This window comes from Mobula birostris, chromosome 13 (genome assembly GCF_030028105.1).
Source record: "Mobula birostris isolate sMobBir1 chromosome 13, sMobBir1.hap1, whole genome shotgun sequence".
NCBI lineage: Eukaryota > Metazoa > Chordata > Chondrichthyes > Myliobatiformes > Myliobatidae > Mobula > Mobula birostris.
In genome coordinates this window covers 9,429,694-9,447,739 of record NC_092382.1, presented here as the reverse complement: position 1 = coordinate 9,447,739, position 18,046 = coordinate 9,429,694, and the positions used below count along the sequence as shown (strand labels likewise).

General features: G+C 45.8%; 2 protein-coding genes across 4 annotated transcripts in view; one reads left to right on the top strand and one right to left on the bottom strand.

Annotated features, from left to right (window-relative positions):
* LOC140208329 (uncharacterized) overlaps nucleotides 1-18,046 on the bottom strand; it is a 330,302-nt gene that overhangs the window by 295,077 nt on the left and 17,179 nt on the right. The gene's annotated exons all lie outside the window — the stretch shown is intronic.
* LOC140208337 (uncharacterized) lies at nucleotides 1,320-16,260 on the top strand. 3 transcript variants are annotated; one of them, XR_011888739.1, is made up of 3 exons: nucleotides 1,320-1,366; nucleotides 6,684-9,633; nucleotides 15,879-16,260. XR_011888739.1 is itself a non-coding variant. In XM_072276933.1 (2 exons), the coding sequence occupies exon 2, from the start codon at nucleotides 7,100-7,102 to the stop codon at nucleotides 8,723-8,725; it is 1,626 nt and encodes a 541-aa protein (XP_072133034.1). In that variant the 5' UTR covers nucleotides 1,320-1,366; nucleotides 6,684-7,099; the 3' UTR covers nucleotides 8,726-12,585. The 3 variants fall into 3 exon arrangements, 2 of the variants coding, with proteins under 2 accessions (XP_072133034.1, XP_072133035.1); XM_072276933.1 differs by lacking the exon at nucleotides 15,879-16,260 and having other exon boundaries at nucleotides 6,684-12,585; XM_072276934.1 differs by lacking the exons at nucleotides 1,320-1,366; nucleotides 15,879-16,260 and adding an exon at nucleotides 3,724-3,778 and having other exon boundaries at nucleotides 6,684-12,585.

Genomic DNA, 18,046 nt, shown 5'->3' with positions numbered 1-18,046 from the left:
ATCAACAAGATGACGGCTGCTCTCCCATCTCAGCCACATGTTTCTGCCCGATCCTCATTTCCTCGATCCCTTCGGTCTCCACACATCTGCCGGCCGCTGTTTTATGTCAGGACGATCACCGAGTCTTCACCGGCCTCTGTGGTGGGGATTTACAGACATTCACCACCCTCGGAGTGGAGACATTTCCCCTCATCTCAGTCCCGGACAGTCCATCCCCTTTTTCAGAGACTGGGATCCCTGGTTCAGCCGGTAATGATGTTGTGCATTTCAATGTGTTCACCTCTCAGTCCTCGATTCTCTAAATGAAAGGGTTATCACATTTGATCTCTCTTCATATGATGACCCCACCACATCAGGGATCAGTCTGGTGAATCTTCATTGCACTCTCCATAACAAATACTCTCTAACCTCTTTGTTAATCCTCTATGGAATTAATTTCCATCTTCTGCAGCCCCGTGTTGCCCCAACCACTCACCTCCCACCCCCGTCACTATTTCCACCTTCCCACCTCCCCCTCACCTGGATCCACCTCTCACTCCCCAGCTCTTGCCCCATCCCCACCCCTCACCTCTTTTCTCGGACTATTTCCCGTCCACTCTCAGTCCAGAGGGAGGGTCTCGGCCCGAAATGTTGACGGTCCATTTCCCTCCACAGATGCTGCCCGACCCACTGAGTTCCTCCGGCAGTTTGTTCTTTGGTCTGTGTGACCCGTGTTAGTGTGGGGAGCGGGATTTTACACCATATTCCCGGTACAGTCTCAACAAAACACAAATAATTGTCACTTTGCCCGGACCATCGGCCCCGCTTGCAGGGCAACAGTCTGCCGGTGTTTGCCCCCCAATGTGGTGAATCGCCACCACCGTGGGCTCAGACATTTCCACAGATGAGCCCCTCCTGTCCCCACCGGGACAAACATCCTGTCCGCCCCCTCTCTCCCCGTCTTCATCCTCTCCCTCCCCGGGGAACCGGCATCAAACCGACGGGCCGAGCGGTCTCCTCCTACCTCTCAGCGACACATCAGACTCCGGCCGCAGGAGACGCTTCACAAACGCCCCAACTTCCCTCGGAGGGAAATGGAAATAAATCAGAAAGCGGACATTTACTTTGACGGTTGTCCCGCCGTGACGGAAAGTTCGGGAGACGGTGTCAGCGGGGGTAACGCCCTCTCGGCTGGTCCACCTCCGCTATTGGCTGGAATCAGTGATTGACATCGCTTCGCACCAATGGGAATAGCGCAGCGCGTGACTCCTCTGTTGACAGCGGTGGGGGAGGGGCTGGTCACGTGATCAGTAGCCCAGCCGTTAAACCGACCAAGCTCGAGCTCACCAGCGCGCGGGGCACAAAAGGCCCCGGATGATCGGTTGAGGTGAGAAGGGATCTCCGGGTTGGGGGTCTCACCGGGCGGCGTTTTCAACACCGACTTCGGGTAGTTGCTGTGACTCCGGACTCCGTGACCCGCAATCCCGGGACAGTCCTGCTCTCTTCCCTCTCTCTCAGCCCCACCATCCGTACACGGGCCCCGGGGAGCTTCCGGCTGATGAGGGAATGGGAACCGATGGGTCTCTCAGACAGAGCTGAGCTCCAGCTGTCTAAATGCAAGGATCGGGAACTCGGAGAAAGGGAACAAAATCTTTTACATCAGCTGTTGTGAAAATCACCTTTGTTCTGCCTCCAGTCACAAACAAGAGAAAATCTGCAGATGCTGGAAATCCGAGCAACACACACAAATTGCTGGAGGAACTCAGCATTAGTACTCTTTTCCATAGATGCTGCCTGGCCTGCTGAGTTCCCCCAGCATTTTGTGTCTGTTGCTTGTTCCACCCCCTCTTGTTCTGGACTTTTCTACCCGTGAGAACATGTTTTGTCCCACTCTCTCTGGGTACATAATGATAGCAAACACCTTTGTCCTGGGCAACAAGTAGCTTTCACATCACAAATGTGCCAGACTCCAATGAGACAGACTACTGCCCTTCCCTTCATATTCATTGGCATTGCCATCACTGAGTTCACCACCGTCAGTCACCTGGGGGAGGGTTCAGGGGAAATATTTATGTACAATACAGAAACTGATGTTACCTGTGTGTATTGTGGTGACGCAAAAGTTACTGGAGAATTTGCAAGTGGGAAGAAGTGGAGTGATATTTGGAAATCTGACTTTTAAGCGTCATTTAGCAAGCAAATGACACATGGACCGTGTGCAAAAGCTCTGGCAAGAAAATCCATCATCACCTGTTACAGGCCTGGAACATAGGTTGTGTGAGAGTGCAGATGAACTTAAACAAACCCAGAGGAGATCAAAGTTCTTATAGACAGTGATTTGATAGCTGTTAAAATGAATACCTCTCTATATAAAATTCACTGTGCACATGTGGGAAAATTGCATAATACAAGCTTTATGTGCACACTGGTCATTACAAATTTGAGGGGAGATTGGTGGGAAGGTGGGAAGACCTCCAGTGTCCCTGATGCCATGACGTACAAGATGTGCATCCAGCTGCAGCTTGTAACCCTGCAATTTAAGGAGTTGGAACTTGAAATGGATGAATTCCGGATCATCCAGGAGTCGGACGGGGTGATAGATATGACATGAAGAGAGGTGAGTTACACCCAAGGTGCAGGACACAGGAAACTGGGTGAGAGTCAGGAAGGGGAATGAGGTTAAATAGCCATCGCAGAGTACTATTGTGTCCATCCCGCACAACAACAGGTGGACCACTTTAGAAACTGTTGAGATTACCTGGCAGAGAAAAATCAAAGGAGTGATAGGGGATTCGTTAGTTAGAGGAACAGAACAAGAGGGGACTAATAATCCAGTGGTAAGGCTCGCTAGTGCTAGTGATGGGGGGAGGGGTGGTGTGGTTAAAATAAGTTGTAGGGGAAATGGGAGCCAGAATGACAGAACAGATAGTGGAGAGGGTGAATTGAATGGAATTGACTTTATTGCATACATCCTTCATAAACATGAGGAGTAGAAATCTTTACATCTCCATCTAAATGTGCAATGTGTAATTTATAGTCATTTATAATAAATAGTTTGTACACAGGACAGTCAATATAACATAGAAATTGAATTGTATCAGCATGAATTAATCAGTCTGATGGCCTGGTAGAAGATGATGTCCCGGAGCCTGTTGGTCCCTTTGCTGTGGTACCGTTTCCTGGATGGTAGCAGCAGGAACAGTTTGTGGTTGTGGTGAATTGGGTCTCCAATATCCTTTGGGCCCCTTTTACACACCTGTCTCTGTAAATGTCCTGAATAGTGGGAAGTTCACATCTACAGATGCGCTGGCTGTCCGCACCACTCTCTGCAGGTTCCTGCGATTAAGGGAAGTACAGTTCCCATACCAGGCAGTGATGCAGCCAGTCAGGATGCTCTCAATTGTGTCATAGAAACATAGAAACATAGAAAATAGGTGCAGGAGTAGGCCATTCGGCCCTTCGAGCCTGCACCGCCATTTATTATGATCATGGCTGATCATCCAACTCAGAACACCGCCCCAGCCTTCCCTCCATACCCCCTGACCCCCGTAGCCACAAGGGCCATATCTAACTCCCTCTTAAATATAGCCAATGAACTGGCCTCAACTGTTTCCTGTGGCAGGGAATTCCACAGATTCACCACTCTCTGTGTCCCTGTAGAAAGACCTTCGGATTTTGGGCCCCATCCCCAGCTTCTTCAACTATCTGAGTTGAAAGAGGTGCTGCTGTGCTCTTTTTACAACACAGCCGGTATGTACAGACCATGTACATGAAAGATGGCAAATGGAGTTTAATGCTGGTAAGTGTGAGGTGCTACATTTTGGTAGGACTAATCAAAATAGGACATACATGGTAAATGGTAGGGCATTGAAGAATGCAGTTGAACAGAGGGATCTGGGAATAATGGTGCATCATTCCCTGAAGGTGGAATCTCATGTGGATAGGGTGGTGAAGAAAGCTTTTGGTATGCTGGCCTTCATAAATCAGAGCATTGAGTATAGGAGCTGGGATGTAATGTTAAAATTGTACAAGGCATTGGTAAGGCCAAATTTGGAGTATTGTGTACAGTTCTGGTCACCGAATAATAGGAAAGATGTCAACAAAATAGAGAGAGGACAGAGATTTACTAGAATGTTACCTGGGTTTCAGCACCTCAGTTACAGAGAAAGGTTGAACAAGTTGGGTCTTTATTTTTTTGGAGCGTAGAAGGTTGAGGGGGTCTTGACAGTGGAATTTAAAATTATGAGGGGGATAGATAGAGTTGACGTGTATAGGCTTTTTTCATTGAGAGTAGGTGAGATTCAAACAAGAGGACATGAGTTGAGTGTTAGGGGGCAGAAGTTTAGGGGTAACATGAGGAGAACTTCTTTACTCAGAGAGTGGTAGTTGTGTGGAATGAGCTTCCAGCAGAAGTGGTAGAGGCAGGCTCGATATTGTCATTTAAAGTAAAATTGGATAGCTATATGGACAGGAAAGGAATGGAGGGTTATGGGCTGAATGCAGGTTGGTGGGACTAGGTGAGAGTAAGCATTCAGCATGGACTAGAAGGGCTGAGATGGCCTGTTTCCATGCTGTAATTGTTATATGGTTATATGTGAGATCCTCGGTGATGTTTATGCTGAGGAACTTAAAGCTGTTCACCTTCTTAACCCCAGATCCATTGATGTCAATAGGGATTAGCCTGTCTCCATTCCTCCTGCCGTCCACAATCAGCTCCTTTGTTTTTGTGACAATGAGAGAGAGTTTGTTTTCTTGACACCAGTCAGATGTTGTTCAGACCTCAGACAGAGTCAGCAATCAAATGGTTGAGCATGGTGCGATGAATGTGCTGAGCTGTGTGTATCACAATGCAAGAAGCATCGTAGGAAATCCAGATGAGCTCTTGGACAGGGAATTATGATATTGTAGCCATTATTGGGACTTGGTTGCACCAAACAGTCTGAGGGATTTAGAGGAACAAATTTGTAGAGAGATTGCAGACCATGACAAGGAACAAAAGTGTGATTTTAACTTTCCATATATTGACTGGGACTCCCATACTGTAAAAGGACTCAAGGGGGTAGAGTTTGTCAAATGTGCCCTTAATCAGTTTGTAGAATTCCTGACGTAGAAGTGTGCGATGAGCTGTTAGGAAATGTTCCAGGGCTGGTGACAGAAATTAGTGATCATAATGCAATGAGATTCAAAGTAACTACGGAAAACGAGAGGTGTGCACCACGGGTTGAGATTCTAAATTGGAGAAAGGTCTATTTTGATGGTATCAGAAAGGATCCGACAAGTGTGGTTTGGGACAGTCTGTTTTCTGGCAAAGGAGTACTTGGTAAGTGGGAGGCCTTCAGAAGTGAAAATTTGAGGGTGTCTAGTTTGTATATGCCTGTCAAGATAAAAGTTGAAAGGTAACTGGCACAGGGAACCTTGGATATTTTGTTCCTCCAAATGCGTCAGAATGTTGGGTGCTACCAAGGTTCATTAATGACTACAATATCAAAATTCCACCCCCGAGCTGATCCAACTTTTTTTTAGTTGTCTTCTGTGGTTTCTAAAAGCTTCCCAATAGTTTTTGCTTTTTTGTTTGCCCTCTCTTTGGCTTTTATGTTGGCTTTGTCTTCTCATTTCATCCACAGTTGTGTCCTCCTGCCTTTCCAATGCTTCCACTTCTTTGGGATGTATCTATCACTCAGCTCCCGAATTGCTCCCAGAAACTCCAGCCATTGCTGCTCCATTGTCACTCCTACCTTTTCCCTTCCAAACAAGTTTAGCCAGCTTCTCTGTCATAGAAACATGGAGAAGTTCAAACGGAAACAGACTATTTGGCCCATCTAGTCAATGCCGAAAAAAACTTTAAGCTGTCCAATGCAACTACCTGCACTGGGACCATCGCCCTCCATACCCCCACCATCCAGGACCCATCCAAACTTCTTCTAAATGGCGAAACCGAGCTCATATTCACTACTTGCGCTGACATCTCATTCCACACTCTCACGACCATTTCAGTAAAGAGCTTTTCCAAATGTTCCTGTTAAATTTTCACCTTCCCCACTTACCCATGACATCTGGTTGTCATCCCACCCAACCTCAGTGGAAAAAGCTGCTAGCATTTACCCTATCTATACCCTCATAATTTTGTATACTTCCAACAAATTCTCAAAGCAATGTATAATTTCCTTGTTTATGTTTAGAGCCTTTTTTAGGTGTATGAAATGATGAGGGGCATTGATCATGTGGGTAGCCAGAGGTTTTTTCCCAGGGCTGAAATGGCTAACACGAGGGGAGATAGTTTTAAGGTGCTTGGAAATAGATACCGAGGGGATGTCAGGGGTAAGTTTTTTACACAGAGAGTGGTGGGTGCGTGGAATGCACTGCCGGCTATTCGTGTGAGAGTGTCTCAGTTACTGTGGGGACAGGAACCCATGCAGCTCAGTGGGAACAGGGAATAATACCAGCGCAGAGAGTCAAACTGAGCTGGGTCACAGATCGGAGATGGCAGAGAGGTCCAATTCTTATAGAGACAGGAAGAGCATCAGAGAATTTGATGGTCATTCCAGGTAACAGCACTGTGCCCAGTTAGAAGATGATTTCTCTCTCTGACTTGGGTAACAGTGAAGTTGAACAGAGTGATGCCAGATCACACGTTGACAACTCAAGTGACCTCATCTGAGATATTGTCCAACACCCATTGATGGATTTTGTAAATATTTTTACAGGTTAAACATGACAAGGAATTTGTCTACTGGAATCTCGAACACAACATGCCAGTTTTGCTGTCTCTGTCCAGATAATTTAAGAAGAGGAGCAAGGGATTCACTCGATCATCCTTCCTACTCAGACTGTGAGGAGGGATTCACTCGGTCATCTGACCGACTGGCACACCCATCATTTTACACAGTGGGGGGTGGAGGGAACCGATTCACTGAGCAAACAGTGGGAATGGATTCAGTCGGTCATTTTAACTGAAGGTACATCAGCAAGTTCACACCGGACAAGGCCATTCACCTGTTCTGTGTGTGAGAAGGGATTCAGTTGGTCATCCCACCTGTGGACACACCGGTCAGTTCACACTGGGCAGAGGCTGGTCATCTGCTGAATTTGTGGGGAAGGATTCACTCGGTCATCTGACCTAATGGCTCACCAGCGAGTTCATACTGGAGACCGGCCGTTCACCTGCTCAGACTGCGGGAAGGGATTCACTCGATTATCCCAACTGAAGGTACATCAGCGAGTTCACACTGGGGAGAGGCTGTTCACTTGCTCAGTGTGTGGGAAGGGATTCACTCGGTCATCCACCCTACTGACACATCAGTCAGTTCACACTGGGGAGAGGCCATTCACCTGCTCAAACTGTGGGAAGGGATTCATTTCCTCATCCCACCTCAAGGTACATCGGCGAGTTCACACTGGGGAGAGGCCATTCAGCTGCTCAAACTGTGGGAAGGGATTCACTTCCTCATCCCAACTGAAGGAACATCAGCGAGTTCACACTGGCGAGCGGCCGTTCATCTGCACGAACTGTGGGAAGGGATTCACTCGATCATCCAGTCTGAAGGTACATCAGCAAGTTCACACTGGGGAGAGGCTGTTCACCTGCTCAAACTGCGGGAAGGGATTCAGTCAGTCATCTGAACTGAAGGTACATCGGCAAGTTCACACTGGAGAGAGGCCGTTCACTTGCTCAGTGTGTGGGAAGGGATTCACTCAGTCAGCCAACCTACTGTCACATCAGTTAGTTCACACTGGGGAGAGACCGTTCACCTGCTCAAACTGTGGGAAGGGATTCACTTCCTCATCCCAACTGAAGGTACATCGGCGAGTTCACACTGGGGAGAAGCCGTTCATCTGCTCGGACTGTGGGAAGGGATTCACTCAGTCATCTCAACTGAAGGTACATCGGCGAGTTCACACTGGGGAGAGGCCGTTCATCTGCTCGGACTGTGGGAAGGGATTCTCTCAATCATCCAAACTGAAGGTACATCAGCGAGTTCACACTGGGGAGAGGCCGTTCACCTGCTCTGACTGTGGGAAGGGATTTACTCGATCATCCCAACTGAAGATACATCAGCGAGTTCACACTGGAGGGAGGCCATTCACCTGCTCAGACTGTGGGAGGCGATTCACTCGGTCATCCTTCCTACTGACACATCAGTCAGTTCACACTGGGGAGAGGCCATTCACCTGCTTGGACTGTGGGAAGGGATTCACTTGCTCATCCCACCTGAAGGTACATCAGCGAGTTCACACTGGGGAGAGGCCATTCACCTGCTCGGACTGTGGGGAGGGATTCACTTGCTCATCGCAACTGAAGATACATCAGCGAGTTCACACTGGGGAGAAGCCATTCACCTGCTCAGACTGTGGGAAGGGATTCACTCGGTCATCCCCCCTAATGACACACCAGCGAGTTCACAGTGGGGAGCGGCCATTCACCTGCTCAGTCTGTGGGAAGGGATTCATTCAGTTATCTCAACTGAAGATACATCAGCGAGTTCACACTGGAGAGAGGCCATTCACCTGCTCAGAGTGTGGAAAGGGATTCACTTCGTCCTCTCAACTACTGGGCCACCAGCGAGTTCACACTGGAGAGAGGCCATTCACCTGCTCAGTGTGTGGGAAGGGATTCACTCGGTTGTCTCATCTTCAGAGACACCAGCGTGTTCACACAGGGGAGAGGTCGTTCACCTGCTCAGTGTGTGGGAAGAGATTCAGTCGGTCATCCAGCCTACAGAGACACCAGCAAGTTCACACTGGGTAGAGGCTGATCACCTGCTCGGACTTTGGGAAGAGATTCTCTCAGCCATCGCCACCAAATGTCCATCATTGAGTTCACACTGGGGAGAGGCCGTTCACCTGCTGGGAATGTGTGAAGCAATTCGCTCAGTCATCTAACCTTATGTAACTCTCGTTTCAGCTAGCAGCTTAATATAGGGGGTGATAGCCCCCCAGCCTGGCCAAATTTAAGAAAGATCATTTAGGTGGATGCTGCACGATGTGTCCCCTGTTACAAATCAGTACCCCAAAATAACAAACGATACATAATATGCGATTAAACGATTGGGCTTTGTAGTTCTTTCTTTGACTATAGGGCGAGTAAAAAAAAATAATGAAGAAGAAAAAGAGCCCACTCTGTCCATTCATGTCTTCTCATCTCTCCCCAGCAAAATACAGTGAAAATCTCTCTTCCAGACTCACAAGAAAGAACAACATTTCTCTCATTGGATAGCCCTGCACTCCAAAACCCTGTTATCTCTAGTCATAACCTAAACATTACTGCTACAGAGAAACCATTACCTCAGCAGTGATACATTGCAGAGAGGCCATTCCATTCGCAGTGAAACCTTACAGCATGTTACACTTGTGACACCCTACTGGGTTCACACTGAGGAGAAAGTTTTAATAAGCTGCATGCTGGATATTTGTCCATCACCGTTGCTGAATGCAATTTCGAGAGTGACTGTCGGTGCTGAACTCTGCAATTATTGCTGCTGCTCACCACACCCAGTCTGCACCCTGGTCACTGGGCATGGGAGCAGTTTCCTCTGCTGCATATTCACCTTTAATGGGACTGGAGTGGAGAGCGGCCAGTGAAGGAGTGGAGCTTTGAGGCTTTGGCTCGAGATGTTTCGGCGAGCAGCGGCAGAGGATGAGCTTGCTCCCAGTAAGGTAAGGCTGGGTATGTTCCTTTAATTATTTTGATTAACTTAGGAGCTGGTAATGCAGGCAGTAGATAGGGCAGTCCAGTGCTCCGATTGTAGGATGTGGGAAGTGAGGGACAGCACAATTGTCTCTGATGACTAAACCTCAGGGATCTGTACTGGGTCCAATGTTGTTTGTCATATATATTAATGATCTGGATGATGGGGTGGTAAATTGGATTAGTAAGTATGCAGACGATACTAAGATAGGTGGAGTTGTGGATCATGAAGAAGGTTTTCAAAGCTTGCAGAGAGATTTAGACCACTTAGAAGAGTGGGCTGAAAGATGGCTGATGGAGTTTAATGCTGATAAATGTGAGGTGCTACATTTTGGTGGGGCTAATCAAAATAGGACATACATGGTAAATGGTTGGGCATTGAAGAATGCTGTAGAACAGAAGGATCTGGGAATAATGGTGCATAGTTCCCTGAAGGTGGAGTCTCATGTGGATAGGGTGGTGAAGAAAGCTTTTGGTATGCTGACCTTTATAAATCAGAGCATTTAGTACAGGAGTTGGGATGTAATGTTGAAACTGTATGAGGCATTGGTAAGGCCAAATTTGGAGTATTGTGTACAGTTCTGGTCACCAAATTATAGGAAAGATGTCAATAACATTGAGAGAGTACAGAGGAGATTTACTAAAATGTTGCCTGGGTTTCATCTCCTAAGTTACAGAGAAAGGTTGCATAAGTTAGGTCTTTATTCTTTGGAGCGTAGAAGGTTGATGGGGGACTTGATAGAGGTATTTAAAATTATGAGGGGGATAGAGTTGTCATGGATAGGCTTCTTGAGAGTGGGGGAGGTTCAAACAAGAGGACATGAGATGAGAGTTAAAGGGTAAAAGTTTAGGGGTAACATGAGGGGAACTTCTTTACTCAGAGAGTGGTAGCTGTGTGGAACGAGCTTCCAGCAGAAGTGGTTGAGGCAAGTTCGATGTTGTCGTTTAAAGTTAAATTGGATAGATATATGGACAGGAAAGGAATGGAGGGTTGTGGGCTGAGTGCAGGTTGGTGGGACTAAGTGAGAGTAAGAGTTCGGCATGGACTAGAAGGGCCGAGATGGTGCCTGTTTCCGTGCTGTAATTGTTATATGGTTATATGGTTAAACCTGCAAGAGGTGCATCCAGCTACAGGTCTTGTCAATCCGAGTTAGGGAGCTGGAGCTGGATGAACTTCGGACCATTCGGGGGGCGGAGGCAGTAATAGACTGGAGTTGCAGGGAGACAGTCAGGAGACAGGTAACTGGGTGACTGTCAGGAGAGGGAAGGGGAATAGACAGAAAGAGCAGAGCACCCCTAGTGGCCGTTCCCATCAACAATAAGCGTACCATTTTGGATACTGTTGGTGGGGACAACCTGCCATGGACAAGTTGTAGTGGTTGTGTGTCTGGCACCGAGACTGAACTCTCAGCTCAGAAAGGAAGGAGGGAAAAGAGAAGAGCAGTAGTGATAGGGGATTTGATAGTAAAGGGGACAGATAAGTGGTTCTGTGGGAAAGATCGAGAATCCCGGATGGTCTGTTGCCTCCCTGGTGCCAGAGTCCACAATATCTCGGATGGAGTTCTCGGTATTCTCAGGAGAGAGGGTGAGCAGCCAGATGTCCTGGTCCACGTGGAGACCAATGACATAGATAGGAGTAGGGATCAGGTCCTGAAGAAGGAATATAGGGAGTTAGGGGAAAAAGTTAAAAAGCAGGACCTCAAGGGTGGTAATCTCAGGATTGCTGCCTGTGCCACGAGACAGAGAGGGTAGGAATTGGAAGTCATGGCAGTTGAATGTGTGGCTGAAGAGTTGGTGCAGGGGGCAGGGGTTCAGATTTCTGGATCATTGGGATCTCTTCTGGGGAAGGTCTGACCTGTACAACAAGGACGGGCTGCACCTGAACTGGAAAGGGACCAATATCCTGGTGGGCAGGTTTGCTGGAGCTGTTGGGGAGGGTTTAAACTAGTTTGTCAGGGGGGTGGGAATCAGAATGTGAGTGCAGAGATGAGGGTAGAAGGAGAAGGGCATGATGCTGTGTGTTCTGAGTTGGTGAGGAAGGACAGGCAGGGGACAAAACATACATGTAGCCAGTTTGAGGGGTTGAAGTGTGTCTATTTCAACGCTGGGAGTATTAGGAATAAAGGGGATGAACTTAGAGCATGGATCAGTACATGGAACTACGATGTTGTGGCCATTGCTGAAACTTGGCTGGAGGAAGGGCAGGATTGGCTGATGCAGGTACCGGGGTTTAGGTGTTTTAAAGGAATAGGATGGGAGGTAGAAAAGGGGGAGGGAGTAACATTACTGGTCAGGGATAGTATCACGGCTGTAGAAAGGGAGGATGCTGCAGAGGGAGTGTCCACTGAGTCGGTGTGGGTGGAAGTCAAAAATAGGAAGGGATCAATCACTGTGCCGGGAGTGGTCTATAGGCCCCCAAATAGCCCTCGGGACATCAAGAAGCAGATAAGCAGGCAGATTTTAGAATGGTGCAGGAAATACAGGGTTGTAGTTATGGGTGATTTCAACTTCCCTCATATTGACTGGCACCTCCTGACTGCAAGGGGGATAGATGGGGCTGAATTTGTCAGGGGTGTTCAAGAAGGATTCCTGACACAGTATGTGGACCGTTCGACGAGAGGAGAGGCCATACTGGATCTAGTTCTGGGTAATGAACCTGGTCAGGTGGCAGACCTCTTGGTGGGGGAGCATTTTGGTGAGAGTGACCACAACTCACTTAGCCTCAGCATAGCTATGGAAAAGGATAAAAACAGACAAAATGGGAAAGTGCTTAACTGGAGAAGGGCTAACTATGAATGGATGAGGCAGGAACTAGCGAGAGTAAATTGGAAACAGGTGTTGAAAGGTGAAAGCACAGAAGTAATGTGGAGGAAGTTTAGGGACCACTTGTGCTGGGTTCAGGATAGGTTTGTCCCACTGAGGCAAGGAAAAAATGGTAGGAAAAGGGAACCGTGGCTGACGAAACACGTGAGGCAACTCGTCAAGCGGAAGAAGGAAGCAGATGTTAGATATAAGAAGCAGTCAGAGCCCTGTTGGTCGCTTTTCGATTGCTCCTACCCTGTTTACTTAATTGTCTCCTACCAGTCTTTTTTTTTTGAAACCTTATTATAAAACTTCAATACTGCTTTACTGTGGCTGGGAAAAGAACCAAAGCGTTTGCAAAAGAAAGAGAAACAGAAGATGAATCCGCAGTCACTTTGGATTCAATCAGTGACTTCCTTAAACGGCAAAAGTAGGAATTCTGTGAAGAGTTTCAACAGCTTAACAGCAAATTGGATACAATTCAGTGAACTTTATTTGAGCATGAGAACCAAATTCAGGAGAATACTGTGAAGCTGAGGACGTTGAAGATACAATTAAACTCTGCAAAGAGTTATCTTTATCCAATGATAAAATGCTGAGAAGGATCATCAGATCGAAAATAGAAATAGGAGAAGTAACTTGCGAATCCTGGGTCTTGAAAAATCAATTGAAGGAGCTGAGCCTACGAAGTTTTTTTGCAAACTTTCTGAAGCAGCTTTTTCCTGCTTTATTCACTTCCGAGCCGAAGCTCAATGGAGCTTTTTGCTCTCTGGCTTTGAAGCCATTGTCCTTGGCAGTGAAACCCAGATCGGTCAGACTAGCCTTTCATGAATTTCGTATTAAGAACCTTTTAATTCGCCATACCCGGAGACAAGGAATGATCGATTTCCAAAATTACAAGGTTAGATTTGTGGAAGACTATTCACCTGAAGTTTTGGCTGATCGCATGAAATATAAAGAAGTTATGTCGGAATTTTATGATAAAGGGTATAAACCATCTCTTCAGTTCCCCGCACGTCTGAGTATTGTTTTGAAGAACGGATTGCGAAAAAGAATAAATTCAGTTGAAAATGCAAAGGAGTTTCTGAAGGATGAATTCTAAAACTGTTATACTTATTTGATCAAGTTTTTTTCTTCTGTTAATATGAATTTGAAATAAGGTTACGTTTTGGCTGTTCATATATTGTCTTTTGTTATATATTTTTTGATACTACTTTATTTTATCCCTTTTTGAGGCTTTATTTTAATACAGCTTTCTTTGAATTTGTTTAAAGTGATCCTTTCATATTTTCGAATACTGAGTTATTTTGCTTTTTATGTTGTGTCTTGGTAGGGACATAATGACCTTGCAGGACTGGAGTTTTTTTTCTATCAGCCGGATTTTTTGGGGCCGGTACTTAGTTCTTAGCTCACTGACTGTCTATTGGTCAGCTTTCTCGCTTTGGGTAGGGGAGGGGGTAGGGCCTATTTCTCTCTGGGAGCTGTGTTGGGTTGAATATATGATTGTTTGTTTGAATACCTTACTTTACGGTTTGCTTTCTAGTTTTAATAACTTATGGCCAGATCTTTTAATTACATGTTGATTGGTATTTAAAATGGTTCGAAATATTAACCTGTTTAGTTTGAATGTGAAAGGGTGAATCACCCCACCAAAAGGAATAAAGTGTTTGCTTATATTAAAAAAATGAAAGCACCCATTATTTTTTTTTTACAAGAAACACACATACGCAGCTGTGATACCTTACGTTTTTTTTTACTGGGTGGAAGGGTATGCAATTCTACTCTTCGTTTAACGCAAAATCACGTGGAGTTTCGATTTTTGTAGATACTACAGTTTCCTTTATTCAGCATAAAGTTGTTTCGGACCCTAATGGTCGATTTGTTATTGTATCAGGGAGTTTTGACAGTAAGTTGATTGTTTTTGCTCATGTTTATGACCCCAGCGTAGATGATCCAGGATTTTTTGAACGTCTATTTTCATATTTGCCAGATTTGTGTACCTACTCCCTTGTGATGGGAGGAGATTTTAACTGCTGGTTAGATCCAGTATTTGATCGCTCATTTGTTAAACCAGCCACACTTAATAAATCAGCTTTGTTTATCCAATCTTTTCTAACTAAATGTGGTATAGTTGATGCTTGGCAGTTTCTGCATCTGACGGACAGGGAGTATTCTTTTTTCTCTCATGTCTATCATTCTTATACCGGGATTGACTTTATTTTTATTGATAGTCAAATGATTCCATTAGTTCGATCAATTGAATATAAAGAGATTGCTATCTCTGACCACTCTCCTGTAATCCTATCTTTAAATCTTCCTGGTACTATCCCCATGAGTAGATTTTGGCGATTTAATTCAACTCTGTTATCCGATGAGGATTTTTAAAAAAAATTATGGAGAATCAAATTACTCTTTATTTTTGAAGAAAATACGTTGGAAGAGGCGTCTAGCCTGATTATATGGGATACTTTTAAAGCATACATCCAGTGTCAAATTATTTCTTATACTGCAAACATCATTAGAAAAGCTAACAAAGAAAGAAATGAATTAGCCAATCAGTTAAAGCAACTGGACCATAAATATGCTTCTGTACCTGATCCTGAAACATATAAGAGACGTATTGAAACTAAAACTAAATATGATCTTCTTTTAACATATCCAATTGAAAGCCAACTTTTAAAAGATAGAAGTCAACTTCATATTCACGGAGATAAAACTGGTAAGCTACTGGCTAATCAATTGAAGCCATTTTCAGCCAAGCGGCAAATTAAAGAAATACATAAAATTAATGGGGACATGACAACTGACCACCTTGAAATTAATGAACTTTCAGAGAATTTTATTCTAAATTGTATAGATCTGACTCTGTTAATGATAATATTGCAATGAATAATTTTTTAGATCAATTAAATATTCCTAATCTTTCGTTAGATGATCGTAGGCAATTGGATCAACCTATTTCCCAGGATGAAATTGCTCAGGCTATTTGAGAATTGCATTCTGGGAAATCCCCAGGACCCGGTGGATTCTCTGGAGAATTTTATTAGGCTTTTTCCTCCTTGCTTATACCACATTTATGTTCTACCCTTACAGGAAGGAAGACAACCAGAGTCTTTTTACGGAGCTTCCATTTTGCTCATTCTCAAAAAGAATATGAATCCTACTAAATGCTCTTCGTATAGACCTATCTCTTTACTCAATTTTGATACTAAAATTTTATCTAAAGTGCTGGCTTGAAGATATATCTTGCACATGCACCAGTCGTGCATGCAGCCTGGTACAGCCAATCCGATCTATTCTTCTTACTTTTTAATTTCCGTTATTTTTTGTATTTTTTTTCTCACGGTAACACGTCGAAGCTGCACGCTACCTAACATGCTGGTAGAGAGAGTTTTCTTTGGGTTTTCTTTAGCACTGGAAATGGTTACATCCCGACACGCTGGACAGAAGCAAGGTCGCATTGTATATTTCACGGACCAGCAAACACCGTCCGGCTCAGCGAACAGAGCGATGGACACCCCAGCTGAAATCCAGAGGAAAACACACAGAGGGGGATCACAAAGCCGAGGAAAAAGGACCGGGTCGAGACAACAGAGACTTTTGGAGAAGAGGAGTTCGGTGGGTAATACCGTTCCGGCTGACCGGAAGTGCACTGAGAGCGGTAAGCGCAAAGGAGTTGGGTGCTTACTGATCTGGCTAACAACGGATAGTGCAATCCGGGGTATATTATGATCGAGGAACGTGTTTGCAGACTGGATATTGAACTTTTTACTGTTGGACTTTGGCCACATTCCACCGTGATACAACACTTGGCAGCATGGGAGGTCGTTCCTGCCTGTGGCCATCGAACATGCAGCTCCTCCCGTGGAGGGTCAGACACCCTGAGCCAATAGACTGGTCCTGGACTTATTTTCCATCTGGCACAGTTTGCATTTTGGTGTTCGATTGTTGGGGTTTTTTGTATTGCTATATTTACGCTCAATTCTTGGTTGGTGCGGCTGTAACGAAACCCAATTTCCCTCGGGATTAATAAAGTATATCTATCCATCTATCTATCTATCTATATTGATAGGATGCAAAACTGGGCTGAGAAGAGGCAAATGGAGTTCAACCCAGATAAGTGTGAGCTGGTTCATTGTATTAGGTCAAAGATGATGGCAGAATATAGCATTAATGGTAAGACTTGGCAGTGCGGAGGATCAGAGTCAAGTCAAGGCACTGTATATTGTCATTTCCACCATAACTGCTGGTACCATACACAGTAAAAACGAGACAATGTTTTTCAGGACCATGGTGCTACATGAACAATACAAAAATTACACTGAACTACGTAAAAACAACACACAAAATTACACGAGACTCCAGACCTACTGAGGACTGCATAAGGTGCACAAAACAGTGCAGGCATTACAATAAATAATAAACAAGACAGTAGATTGGTGTCAGTCCAGGGTCTGGGTGTTAGTGTGGGGAGCGGGATTTTACACCATATTCCCGGTACAGTCTCAACAAAACACAAATAATTGTCACTTTGCCCGGACCATTGGCCCCGCTCGCAGGGCAACAGTCTGCCGGTGTTTGCCCCCCAATGTGGTGAATCGCCACCACCGTGGGCTCAGACATTTCCACAGATGAGCCCCTCCTGTCCCCACCGGGACAAACATCCTGTCCGCCCCCTCTCTCACCGTCTTCATCCTCTCGTTAAACCGACCAAGCTCGAGCTCACCAGCGCGCGGGGCACAAAAGGCCCCGGATGATCGGTTGAGGTGAGAAGGGGTCTCCGGGTTGGGGGTCTCACCGGGCGGCGTTTTCAACACCGACTTCGGGTAGTTGCTGTGACTCCGGACTCCGTGACCCGCAATCCCGGGACAGTCCTGCTCTCTTCCCTCTCTCTCAGCCCCACCATCCGTACACGGGCCCCGGGGAGCTTCCGGCTGATGAGGGAATGGGAACCGATGGGTCTCTCAGACAGAGCTGAGCTCCAGCTGTCTAAATGCAAGGATCGGGAACTCGGAGAAAGGGAACAAAATCTTTTACATCAGCTGTTGTGAAAATCACCTTTGTTCTGCCTCCAGTCACAAACAAGAGAAAATCTGCAGATGCTGGAAATCCGAGCAACACACACAAATTGCTGGAGGAACTCAGCATTAGTACTCTTTTCCATAGATGCTGCCTGGCCTGCTGAGTTCCCCCAGCATTTTGTGTCTGTTGCTTGTTCCACCCCCTCTTGTTCTGGACTTTCTACCCGTGAGAACATGTTTTGTCCCACTCTCTCTGGGTACATAATGATATCAAACACCTTTGCCCTGGGCAACAAGTAGCTTTCACATCACAAATGTGCCAGACTCCAATGAGACAGACTACTGCCCTTCCCTTCATATTCATTGGCATTGCCATCACTGAGTTCACCACCGTCAGTCACCTGGGGGAGGGTTCAGGGGAAATATTTATGTACAATACAGAAACTGGTGTTACCTGTGTGTATTGTGACGATGCAAAAGTTACTGGAGAATTTGCAAGTGGGAAGAAGTGGAGTGATATTTGGAAATCTGACTTTTAAGCGTCATTTAGCAAGCAAAT

Coding starts and splice junctions, on each gene's coding strand:
- LOC140208337 (XM_072276933.1), top strand. CDS start 7,100: ATGGCTCACCAGCGAGTTCATACTGGAGACCGGCCGTTCACCTGCTCA.